General features: G+C 36.4%; 1 protein-coding gene across 1 annotated transcript in view; it reads right to left on the reverse strand.

Annotated features, from left to right (window-relative positions):
• MAP4K5 (mitogen-activated protein kinase kinase kinase kinase 5) overlaps window positions 1-13,855 on the reverse strand; it is a 126,573-nt gene that overhangs the window by 30,256 nt on the left and 82,462 nt on the right. Inside the window, exons 14-17 of the mRNA XM_061430948.1 lie at window positions 4,524-4,582; window positions 3,250-3,317; window positions 1,525-1,567; window positions 748-901 (exon numbers count right to left, since the gene is read on the reverse strand). Of these exons, the coding sequence (XP_061286932.1) occupies window positions 748-901; window positions 1,525-1,567; window positions 3,250-3,317; window positions 4,524-4,582 (324 nt within the window). The remainder of the gene's footprint in view (window positions 1-747; window positions 902-1,524; window positions 1,568-3,249; window positions 3,318-4,523; window positions 4,583-13,855) is intronic.

Consider the following 13,855-nt stretch of genomic DNA (forward strand, 5'->3'; position numbering starts at 1 on the left):
CTCTAGATGCTGCAGTGGTAGCACTGCAACTGTAGCAGTGGTTTAATACATGAAAACAACAAATGCCTTGCCATACTCTGAGAAAAGTGAAACACGACCTACTAATGCAGATATTCAAGGCCTTTGGAGTTTAACTTTGCTCTATCATTTTAAGTTCTATTTCCCAGTATACACCCTTCAAAAGCTCACACTTCTATATACTAGGCTGTACTTCCAACACAAGCTAGATTTTCTGCTTCAGTGCATTTGTTCATTCTTTCTTGATCTCTATGCAAGTCTGTCAGCACTGGTTCCAACTACTAAAGGCTCACCAAGGGCCTACCTCCTCTCTACCCTATCCTTCTCTCCCTCAGAGAGCTCTGGTGTTCTGTTACATATAGTTACTTATTGTAGTAGACACTTAAAACAAAATGTCTTGTCTGATTTTATGTGCCCATGGATGTAACTTTTGCTGTAGATCATGAACTTCTGGAGGGCAGGGTCATCCATTCATCTTTCTAGATCCTATAATATTTAGTAAGGGATCAAATTAGGGATTGGATTGGATTGAATCTATTTATAGTCCATCCATGTGGAATTTTAAAGAACTTTCACAAAGTTTTAAACAGTAATAAGACTAAAGAAAAAAAAAAAGTCTTTAAAATTTGAACAAAATGGCTTTCTTTTCAGTTTTCACTTTGATTTATTTACCAAGATCACAGTATCTAGCTGTATGCACTCCAGGGCTGCTGATACTGCTAGCCATACCAATAGAGGAAGTCTCGGCTACAGGACCACAACTGGGGCTACTCTGTCTTCTGAGAACTTGGGGAGCTCTGTTCTCTGAATCAGGACAACGTTTTACAGTTGATGACTTTTCTTCATCTGGGAGGTTGTCTTCAGGGTAACTGTTTATCCTTGGCTAGTTGATAATAAGACATAAAAGTACTTTAATAAATCTGGACATAAAACATTAACCCTGTTATTATTATATATCAAAGACTTTGGGGAGAGAAAATATGCCTTTTTAATCTTTCTCCTACATAGTTCAATTCACTGAGCCAAGTAAGTAAGGTAAGTAAGAGCTTAGTTACTGTCTCAAAACAACTATGAACTTGCCATGTGACTTTTAATAGCCCTAGCCCCAAACTGATGTTTTTATAACCAATAAAATCATATACACAATCCATGAAATATTTAATAACTAGAAACAAGCAAGGAAAATGACTTAATGAAGTGTGACTCTAGTGAAATGTCCAACTGTAATAATAAATGAGGACTGTAAACGATGAACTCCTTTCCTTTCAACGTGGTCAAGCATTTTCTTAAATGACTAATAATCTATCTTTGCCTTTTTCTAATAGCTACGAAGATACTGTATTTATCATGAAATATTTTAAAATATATTTTTACATCACAATATGCTCTTGAAGAAAACTATATATAAAATATATTTAAGAGAATTGTGAACAAATTCAATAAAGTTACTTTTAAAATTTATTATTTAAACAAGGATTTACTGCTGAAAATCTTTAAGTTGCTTACCTTAGGAGGTAGGGGAGGTGGTATTGCACGTTTTGAGGTTGATCTAACACAAAGAGAAAAATTCAATTTAGATGGTTTTAAGTGGTCATAACATAAAACAGAGACAGCATTAAATCTGCATTAAAATCTGCTTCTATACAAGGAATATAAAAGACAACTGGATCACGGCACAGAGTAACTTTAAAACCTACAGGAAGAGCTAAGATCTCATTCTGTCAAACTGTGTTAGTATGACTATAAAATAGAGCTTTTATAATGTGAACACAGTCTTTTTTACTTTTTATGTTTTGCTACATTTAATATGTAATAAAAACTAAATTAAACTCAGTTAAAAAAAGATTCAGAATTTTACAGCTGGAATCCACAGTGAATCATATATTCAAATAGCTGGATCATCAAACCCTTCATTACTCCAAGTGGGGTCCAGAGATCAGCAACATTAGTAACACACGGAAACTTTTTTTCTGCCACATCATGCAGCTTACAGGATCTCAGTTCCCCAACCAGGCATTGAACTCAGGCTCTCAGCAGTAAAAGCGTTGAGGCCTAATCCCTAGACCACCAGGGAATTCCCAAGGAAACTTTTATAAATGTACCCCCTGCTGCTGCTGCTAAGTCGCTTCAGTCGTGTCCGACTCTGTGTGACCCCAGAGACGGCAGCCCACCAGGCTCCCCCGTCCCTGGGATTCTCCAGGCAAGAACACTGGAATGGGTTGCCATTTCCTTCTCCAATGCATGAAAGTGAGAAGTGAAAGTGTACCCCCTAGACCTACTCAATCAGATTCTGCATTTTACCAAAATTTCCAGGTGATCTTCCAGGCATACCAAAATTTGAGAATCACTGATCTAGCCCACAGGTTTCACACATTTATCCAGTCATTGCAATCAATTGGGAAGCTTTGAGGATTCTTAGATTCCACTTCCAAAGACTATATTCCATAGCAAGGGTTGGCAAACTTTTTCTATAAAGGGTTAGACAGTAAATATTTTAGGCTCTATGAATCATATAGTGGTCACAACTACTGAACTCTAATGTTGTAAGCATGAAAACAGCCATGGATAAACTTATGAGCATGGCTGTGTTCCAACTAACCTTCATTTATGAACACTGAAATTTAAATTTCATATAATTTTCATGTGTAACAAATTTACTTTGCCTTTTGATTTTTTTCAACCATTAAAAAATGTAAATATCATTTTAGTTTGTGGGATGCACAAAAAATAGGGTCAGATTTGGCTTACAGGCCATACTTTGCTAACCCCAGACCTGAAATCCTAATGTGGGGGTCCTGGAATCTGTACTTCCACAAGAGCTCTCTAGGCATTGCAATGCACTAACTGGTTTGGAACAACTCACCCAGGTCAGCCCCATCACTTAATCACTGAGGAAAGACACGTCTAGAATATGAAGAAATCACACTGCAGAGATAAACTGGGGCTTTCTGACGTCTACTATGGTACTTCTTCCCACATCATCATGCAGCTCATCTTTTAGTATACCAACATTACCGTACTGTATTTTTATTTAGAGAATAAAACCCTAAAACCTTAATGATCAACACATGTTGCCTTTGGGAAATTAAAATAAGTCAGAAGGTTTTTACTGACAAGAGGCATAGTACAACTTTTATAAGAATAAAAATTAAAATTTATTAGAATAAATCACTCACCACCAAATGCTGTTCTTATACAATCAAGTAAAATAATGTTAGAAAAACAACTTACTTGCCAGTATTTGCACCATCAACAAAAGGATTCCACCGTAACAGAAAATTTGGGTCTGATGATACTCCCTATGAAGGTAAAAAAGAGTTTAAACATGTTACCTTAAAACAGGTATTAGTCACTTTATTTGATTCAAAAAACTACTTTGTCATGATTATTAATCATCTTGGCTTTCAACTGTGTAGTCTCTAGCTATACTTGCTGTCATTTGACATATTTATGCCAATAACTCATTATTAGTTGACTTAAATGTAAAAAAGATTATAAACACAGCTTAAAATGTCACAAGCCCACTTTACCAATATGCTAGTACATTCCAAAGCAAAACAGAAAAATGTTAACTTTGAATTACGTGCATCACTACTCCATTAGCACAGAGAACTGAGCACTGTTTTAGTCAATTATCTTCAATTTATTGGTGCCATATTTTTTCTGACTACCATGAAAACTGAGAATTTATTGTCCAGCAATATGTACAGTAGGAAGAGCACCACTTCCAAATGTAAGAATGAAGAGATCCACTAACAGAAGATAATTACTCTAAAAAACATACATTTACTAATGGTTAAAAATAAAGTAGATGTTAGAATAACACCTAGGCCAACTCTAACAATATCATGCTTTATTTATTGTTTCTTTCCTTTTAGATAAGAAAAAGAGTTAACCAAATAGTAATCTAAAATACGAGCAACGGTTTTTAAAAAAGGGGCTAGATTAACAAATAAATATTAAAAAACAGTAAGGCAGTGCAAAATTGCACTCTAAACCTAACAGAATCAGTAAGTAAAAAGATCCTGAGAGCTTAAAGCTTAGCATCAAATACCATGTATTTAATAACTTTATGTGAATTCTTCAAGACTTAGAAGTGTCAAAATGATGGTTAAAATGGTATTTACACACTGTACCCTAGTCAAAATGCAACTAACTATAAGCTTTTTCAAACTTTAATTGGTGAAATGTGTGTTGTTAGTTGCTCAGTCATGTCCAACTCTTTGCGACCGCATCGTCTGTTCATGGAATTCTCTAGGCAAGAATACTGGAGTAGGTTGCCATTCCCTTCTCCAGGGGATCCTCCTGACCTAGGGATGGAACCCGGGTCTCCTGCACTATAGGCAGATTATTCACTGTCTGAGATACCAGGGAATGGGTGAAATACATTATCAAAACTTAATGCTTTGAAGAGTATATTCCTTTTTTCTTTGATCAAACTATACCTAATTATAAGTTTTTTCAAATTTTAATGTGTAAAATACTTTAAAAGTCATAAGTCCTACCATTTCATCCCGTGCTTCTGTTTCTTTTCTCAAAGGAGGTTCAAACTGTAATTTGTCAACTGTAAAATATAACAGATATTCAGAAACTTTAACTTAAAGGATCAATCCTGAAAATGCAAAGAGAAGCGTCTGTATTGGGGAGGGAGGGAGGAAGAGAAGAGAAGAGGAAAAGACAAAAACTCTTAATTTTTTTTACTACCAGAACACCCCAAAACAAAGTAACAATTTGGTATTTTCCTAACAATTCTACTTAATTCTTGACTGGAATCAGGAAATTAAACAGCAATTTTGTGTATAAAAGATTTGTGTATTAAAAGTAGGTGAGAAAGCAAACACTTTAAGGATGTTTCTATCCAGGCTATATTGAGACTAATTTAAACTTCAAATTTATGGCAGGATGAAACCTCCAAAATTACTTATAATTATATAAAAATAACAATATTTGTTAAATGAAATATTACTATGGCATTCAGGAATCTAATATTATATTTTGCTAAATGTATATCTGATCTGGCCTAATCAGACCAATTTTAGAATTACTCCTAATAGAGTAACTTCTTTTACATGAAATATTCTGTAAATCAGCGAAAAGGATGACTTATTACCTACTCTTAAAGTACACAGAATTTTAAAATTCTAAAATACAATGTGATTAAAAGACCAAAAAATTAAAATATACACACTTGCGTTGTGGAGATACAAGTTTCCTAAATATAATCTTGATAAACAAAATACACTAAAAATAAGTCTTTCAAAAAGGATCCAGTTATCTTTATCCCTAAAAATAAGATTTATAAAGCAACACAGAGCACTTACATAATTCATGACATTAAACAAAAACATTTAAGTCATAAAATTTTCAAAGAAAGATATTCCATAAAATGTATTCTCTACTTTTCAAAAATAACATAAAATAAAAAGAAGTTGCTTATTTATAATGACTTAACATAAAAAAAAAATCTTAATTTAAGAGCCATTACTATAATTCACAAAGAACCACTTCTCTCATTTGAGACAGAGATGAGTTAAAGGTATTTTTCTTTTGGTCAAAGAAGTACTGGCACATAGGTCTAGAAATGAATTATAAAACGTGTAAATATGGAAAGAAAAGAAAGAAAATATCATTTCCCATAACAATTATATAATTAGCAAATTTCAAGACTTTAAACATTACTAGAGAAAGTAAGTTCATAAATTCTCATTAAACATATAGCGAAATATCAACTGTATCCATCCATACCAATATCAGTAATTGAAAATAAAAATTTCAATTTCATTTCTTTTATAACATAAACATTTAAGATATTTTACTTTATCACATGAAAAGTATTCCTTAAAAAAAAATCAAATTCCTTAATGCAAGTCTAAAATTACTACAGCCATGACTTATGGCAAAGAATGCTAGAATCTCCAATATCATTGTTCTGCTTAGAAGAATAGACTCCACAGTTCTAACGAGGTGGGGAGCCTATTGTACAGAGTGAAGTAAGTCAGAAAGAGAAACACCAATACAGTATATAAACAAATATACATGGAATTTAGAAAGACGGTAATGACAATCCTATATGCAAGGCAGCAAAAGAGACACAGATGTAAAAAACAGACCTTTGGTCTATGTGGGAGAAGGGAAGGATGAGATGATTTGAGTGAATAGCATTGAAACATGTATATTACCATATGTAAAATAAATGACCTGCTTTGATGCATGAAGCAGGGCACTCAAAGCCAGATCTCTGGGACAACCCAGAGGGGAGGAAGGTAGGAAAGGAGGTTCAGGATGGGGAGACACATGTGCATCCATGGGTGATTCATGCTGATGTACGGCAAAAACCACCACAATATTGTAAAGAAATTATCCTCCAATTAAAATAAATAAATTAATTAATTTAAAAAAAAGAATAGACTCCAAGTTGTTTTGTTTCGCTTTAACAAAAATCCTAGCAGTATCTTTGGCTGCGTGTTTGGCTTGTAAAATACAAAGATGGGGAGGACTTCTATGATATATCCTCATTTATCTCCAAAAGATGTTACTTACTATAAGCATAAGTGTTAGTCGTTCATGTCTGACTCTTTGCAACCCCATGAGCTATCACAGCCTGCCAGGTTCCTCAGTCCATTGGATTCTCCAGGCAAGAATACTGGAATGGGTAGCCATTCCATTCTCCAAGGGATATTCCCAATCCAGGGATTGAACCTAGGTCTCCCACATTGCAGGCAGATTCTTTACCCCTATAAAGCCAGGGTGAGTAAGGATCTTACTACCATCTAGAAAGATTATAAACCTGTGATGTCTGGTAATCCATTGCTTCAAAATAATTGCTTCATATACTTTGTATGCACACACATATTTGTATTACATGTTAGTAATTAGTAGTTTATAGCAGAAGGGTAAATCTAATTCCTGTTTTACTTATTATACCTATATTGAGGGGTTCCCTGGTGGCTCAGACAGTAAAGAATCCTGCTGCAATTCAGGAGACCAGGGTTCGATCCCTAGGTCAGGAAGATCCCCTGGAGAAGGGAATGGCTATCCACTCCAGTATTCTTGCCTAGAGAATTCCATGGACCGAGGAGCCTGGTGAGCTACAGTCCGTAGGGTTCCAGAGAGTCGGACATGACTGAGCAACTAACGATTTCACTTTCTAAGAAAACAGAACCCAAAGACAGTTTCACTGGGCACAGGAAAAAGGAATAGTTTGGGGCTTCTGAGACAGTGGGAATTTGAAGGGCAGAATACCAGAAATGAGAAAACTGAACAAAGAAGGAACTCTAAAACTATACCAAGAAGTCTCCTTAGAGAAATCTTTGGTTGCATACTAAGTTGCCCACAAGCAAAGCAATACTCTGCAAGGTATGTCAGAAAACAGCTAACACAGTGCTGTGAGCTAAATGCAAATTTTAGTGATCACACAGTAAAAGGAAAGAAATGAATTTCCACCCAGAGGAGAAACTGCTGAATATTGTAGTAAAATCTAAGACAGGCCTTGAAAGGACTAATTTATGCTTCAGACACTCTTTAAAATAAAGAGGTCAAAAGCCAGACATTTAATGTTGTATCACAACATCCAAGATACAATAAAAAATGACTACAGAGTAAGTAGAAAAAAAATAAAAATCATAACCAGTTTAAAAAACAGATACAGACTCAGAGGTGACACAGCTGTTGAAATTAGCAAAAATGGACACAATAAGTAAACAGATGGAAATTGTCAGTAGAGAGATAAAAACTATGTATGTGTGTATATACATGTATGCATGTATGTATCATCCATCTATCCATCTATCCATTTATCTATTTTTCTATCAATCTATCTACATCAATGAAAGTCTAGATCCAGAAAATACAATATACGAAATAAAATTCACTGATAGGCTTAAATAACAGACAGAATACAACAGGAAAAAAGATCAACGAACTTAAAATCTGGGCAACAGAAACTAAACTGAAGTACAGAGAACAAAAACAGGGGGTAGGGAGAACAGAGCTTCAGTGACCTATGAAGCAACATCAAGTGGTCTAACATGTAATTGGAGTCCCAGAAGGAGAAGAGAGAATCTAGGGCAGAAAAAGTGAAGAAATAATGGTCCCAAATTTTATACAGCTAATAAAATATACCAACTTATAGATCTAAGAAACTCAGTTAACACCAAATAAATAAAAACAAAAATGCATCTAGGCACATCACAGTTTTTGACTACAAATTGGCACTTGCCATCCCTGGGTCGGGAAGATCCCCTGGAGAAGGAAATGGCAGCCAACTACAGTATTCTTGCCTGGAGAATCCCATGGACAGAGGAACCTGGTAGGCTACATACTGTTCATGGGATTGTAGTCAGATCACAACTGAGTGGCTAAAACACACACATCTATCTCTACAAGGATTAAATCATGTGCTGCTGCAGCTGCTGACCTGGCACACCCCCTGAAGGAGTTTAACGTGGAGAGCAGAAATGAAGCACCCTGTGCTCAGGGTAGGGGTAGGGGGCTGGCAGGATAAGTCATCAGACAGGTATTTTTTAAAAGCTGATTTTCAAAAGCCCAATTCTTCTATCTCCTCATACCTAGAAAAGCACTAAAATCCTTCATGGTGATGACTGCTTCTTGTGAATAACAGAAGCTTCATGAGACCAGCAGAAACTTTCTACTTAAGTATGTGCTTGATTGCATGTATGCCCCCTTAACCAAAATCGTAAATATACTGTCCTTCCCCCATAACTCTTTTGGAGCAGCTTCTGAGAGTTATCCGAGGTGCTATCTCCCAGGCTGCAGCCTTCATTTTACCCCCCAAAAAACTTAAATCTCATGTTGTGCATTTTTTTTAAAAGTCAACAGTTATGGCAACCACAAAGGGATTCAAACCCTCAATTTGTACTTGACACCGTCAAATTGCTAAGAAAACAACAAACAAATTCCACAAAAGTTTTATAGTATAGTACCTATTAGTCCAACTGATGCAGTTGAATGTTTTCTATTTTGTGCCTTAGAAAAAAATCTGAATTGATGTCATGGATTGCGTTGCAACCTGCAGCTTAACAAATACCAATGTTGAGGAACACATGGGTATGCTATTCGTCAGGTAAATTTTCAAACTAGTTTTCCTGACAACAAAGGCTTTTGCTTTGGTTATTGTATATCTATTAGAGTGGCTTAAAGGTTGTTTAAAAAGGCTCAACCTTAATAATGGCCAAAAAGATGTTGTCTTACTTTTTGTTTCCTACCTGGGAAAATTCTAATTACTTCTCTAGTAAACACTCACTTGTCTATAACTATTACTAAGGAGGTTTGTGAGACAATAAATCTTCCTCAAAATCTCTATCACCTTAATCATTCTTAGTCTTCATGTAAAATAAAAAGGACAAATGGAATTTTCAAACTTAACTTGGATAAACTTTTAGAAATTCTTAGACCTCCTTAGCCTAAAATGGGTTTTGTTTGTTTGTTTGTTTGTTTGGCTTGAATGAAAGTGAGGTCAACTTTCTCAGGGGCCCATTAACTCTCTCTCAATAAACCCAAAACTGAGTATCTTAAACATCGAAGAATACTGCCCCCAACTCCAGTTTCTACAACATCACAGACTAATATAGCTGAGACCTGTACAGTACACAGTTTTATATTCAAACATATCCAAGCAGTGTTTCCTCTGAAATAATCTTTTTATGATTTAGAACTCAGAAACTGTCTTCTGGGGAACTTCTCTCTAAACTCAATAAATAGAATCTTGCCAGGTATTGTTAATAATTAATAGAATGGTAAAACAGAGCAATGATCCTTGTTTTAATTTGTCTTAATTACAGAGACATGGGCCAATTCAAATCAACAGAAGATGGTCTCAGTAGGAAATCTGAAACTGGAGATGACAATCTTCAGAAGTAGATGGCTACAAGAAGGCAATTTCTACACAAATGTGTTGTATCAAGCTGATGACAATATGAAAAGAATCATTTGTTCAAGTCCAATGGAACAAGATGATAGAAGACTCTGATTTTCATACTTTAATGTGCATACTATAGCTCTTTAGCTACAGTTTTTTCTTCCTCCTTGCCAGTTGAAGGTTCTGGATTGTGGACAGACTACTTGTTACCTCTGTAGAGTCTTTATTCTTAATACTGCTCTGTGTAGCCTCAGCCCTTGGTATCAGTCCAAATACCTGGCTAAAATTTACTTGTGAGTCATCTAAAATCATACACTTAAACCAATAGTTGGGCAGTTATTTTCTTTTTTGATACCTCTCAAATCCCCTTTGGTGCCAATTTTTTGTAATTAGTTGGTTTTCTAGGTAACTGTGAAACCAAGCAGGACCCTATAGGGATGCTGGGCACAGAAGCCTTTCTGGGCATCCCCCACGTTCCCGGAGTTCCAAAGGGCAGATTCAACCTGGGAAGGGAAGGGATGTAAAGATGGGGGAGGGGGATAGCCAGGAAACAATAGTGCAGGTCTTGGGGCAGGGTCCTGGTTCCACCTCAAGGGACACATATAACAAAGTCTTCAAGGTTTTTCAAGAGGTCAGCACTCTTCACAGCAGAGAAATACCACAGAAGGGTATATTAAAAGAATCAGATTAGTTCATCAAGAAGATAAAGTTCAGTTCAGTTCAGTTACTCAGTCATGTCTGACTCTTTGCAACCCCATGGACTGTAGCTTGCCAGGCCTCCCTGTCCATCGCCAACTCCTGGAGTTTACTCAACCTCATGTCCATTGAGTTGGTGATGCCATCCAACCATCTCATCCTCTGTTGTCCCCTTCTCCTCTTGCCTTCAATCTTTCCCAGCATCAGGGTCTTTTCAAATGAGTCAGCTCTTTGCATCAGGTGGTCAAAGTATTGGTGTTTCAGCTTCAACATCAGTTATTGCAATGAACACCCAGGACTGATCTCCTCTAGGATGGACTGGTTGGACCTCCTTGCAGTCCAAGGGACACTCAAAAGTCTTCTCTGACACCACAGTTCAAAAGCATCAATTCTTCGGTGCTCAGCTTTCTTTATAGTCCAACTCTCACATCCATACGTGACCAATGGAAAAACCATAGCCTTGACTAGACAGACCTTTGTTGTCAAAGTAATGTCTCTGCTTTTTAATATGCTGTCTAGGGTGGTCATAACTTTTCTTCCAAGGAGTAAGCGTCTTATTATTTCATGGCTGCAGTCACCATCTGCAGTGATTTTGGAGCCCCCCCCCCCAAATAAAGTCTGCCACTGTTTCCACTGTTTCCCCATCTATTTCCCATGAAGTGATGGGACCAGATGTCATGATCTTCATTTTCTGAATGTTGAGCTTTAAGCCAACTTTTTCACTCTCCACTTTCACTTTCATTAAGAGTAATCAAGTAATCAAGAAGATTACTTGAGGCTAAATTAGAGGAGTGGAGGCCCTGCACACACAAGTAATCAAGTAATCAAGAAGATTACTTGAGGCTAAATTAGAGGAGTGGAGGCCCTGCACACACTCTAATCTTACCAGCAACCTCACCCACCCTTGAACCACTGTGCTATAAAACTCCTCCCAGGTTGAGACACACAGTTGGGGCAGGAGCTCTCTGTGTCCCACTATGGCTGGCAAAGCAATACAGCTATTCTTTTCTATCTCACCCAAAATTCTGTCTCTGAGATTTGATTTGGCACCTGTGCACAGAGGCTGAGCTTTCAGTATCAACTGGACTCAACCAAAAAGTGGCTTTTCAAATGAAAATTTTTTTTAAAAAACAGAAAATTCAGGTCATACACCCATATCTGGATCAGAATGAGACAGTAATCTGCCTGACCATTCATCAGACTGGGAAGACAGACACAAATCCAAATGCAAAGTCAAAAGAAGAAACAATGTTTCTCCCAAGGATATCCTGCATAGGTAAAGCATCACATGATGATCCCCTCTCTGAATTATCTCTGCTTTCCTATTGAGAAATATCAGTCTCTAAAATCAAAGATGGTCAGAAACTTTGCTTTATTAAATCATGTTTATTAAAATGAACCATTCCACTCTCACCTGGAAGATTTAAGTCACTGATAGAGAGCAGTAGCTTTAATTTCCAACGTAGATACAGACCATCAACTAAAGGAGTTTCTGAATACAACATTTCAAGTTTCCAAAGAAACAGGCTTCTGAATCTATTTTTACAGTATAGATCTTTTCACACACATCCCTACTTTGCTCTAAGTTTTCACTTAATTTTACTTAATTAAATTTTACTTAATTTCCACTTTCCCCCCAAACTCTCTAATTCTTCTTTTCCTATTTAATGAGATGCTCCATGGTTCCTCTGGTGTGTGTTCTCCCTCACTGCAACGAGTCAATAAATCTGACTTTGCTGGACTATACTCTGGTGGTCTTAGGTTAGGCCAAATCTGAAAACTGAGTACTGAAGAATTGATGCTTTTGAACTGTGGTGTTGGAGAAGACTCTTGAGAGTCCTTTGGACTGCAAGGAGATCAAACCAGTCCATCCTAAAGGAAATCAGTCCTGAATATTCATTAGAAGGACTGATGCTGAAGCTGAAACTCCAGTATTTTGGCCACCTCATGCAAAGAACTGACTCGTTGGAAAAGACCCTGATGCGGGCAAAGACTGAAGACAGGAGGAGAAGGGGACGACAGAGGATGAGATGGTTGGATGGCATCACTGACTCGATGGACATTAGTTTGAGCAATCTCCAGGAGCTGGTGATGACAGGGAAGCCTGGCGTGCTGCATTCCATGGGGTCACAAAGAGTTGAGTGACTGAACTGAACTGATAACCATTATTTATGTCCACTAAAAACACACAATAAGGATGATTACAGTAATCATAATAGCCCAAAACTAGAAACAAATAAAATGCCAGCCAAGTGAAGAATGAATAAATTATGCTATAATTATACAATGAAATACTACATTACAGTGAAAACAATAAACTATTACTGGCACACATGACATGAATGACTTTCACAGACATAATATTGAACAAAAGAAATCAGGCAAAAGAGGTGTATATTAGTTGATCCTATATATGTGAAGATCAAGACCATATAAAAACCAATCTATAGTGATGAGATAAGAATAGTGATTAACCAGGGCAGTGGGAAGGCAAGGGGATACAGGGAGATGGGAAGGTGTTGATTGTGAAGGAGCATGAGGAATCCTTCAGAGATTCTGATAATGTTGATCTGGGTGGTAGTTTCATGAGTGTATACAAATTTAAAAATTCATTGGGCAGTACACTTAAACATTTTACTGTATGTAAGTTACTAGCTTAATTTAAAAAGCTGAAACAGAAAACTAAGAACAGAACTAACAAGGTATGTATAAAATCTATTAACAAAAACAAAACTATGAAACACTCCTGATGGACACAAAAGAAGACCTGGGAGAATTTAAAGATAGACCAATAAAACGACCTTCAACTCTACCATCTTCTGTTTGGTACTTGCAGCACACAGGGCAAATTCCACTAAGGAATCAGTACTCTGGACACTTATAAAATAACTAAGCTTTGAGCTCTCCGAGGAAGCTTATTTTGATTAAGATGACAGAATATTATAAAGATGTCAATTCTCCCAAAGTTAGCGTACAAACTTATGAGATCTCAGTAAAAATGCTGAGAGGTGCTTTTTTTTTTTTTTTTTTCAACTCAATAGACTGATTCTTATGTTTTATGTGAGGAAAATATAACAGCCAGATATAATAAAAAGGAATTGCAACAACATATGTGTGTGTGTGTTTGTGTGGAGGGGGTGAGGGAAAATAGGAGGAGAATTATTTCTAATATATTTTAATAGGTATTATAAAGACATAACAATCAGAAGTATGTGACTGGCACAGGACTAAGTATATTAATGCAAGAGAATAGAATTTCCAGAA

Source organism: Bos javanicus, chromosome 10 (genome assembly GCF_032452875.1).
Source record: "Bos javanicus breed banteng chromosome 10, ARS-OSU_banteng_1.0, whole genome shotgun sequence".
NCBI lineage: Eukaryota > Metazoa > Chordata > Mammalia > Artiodactyla > Bovidae > Bos > Bos javanicus.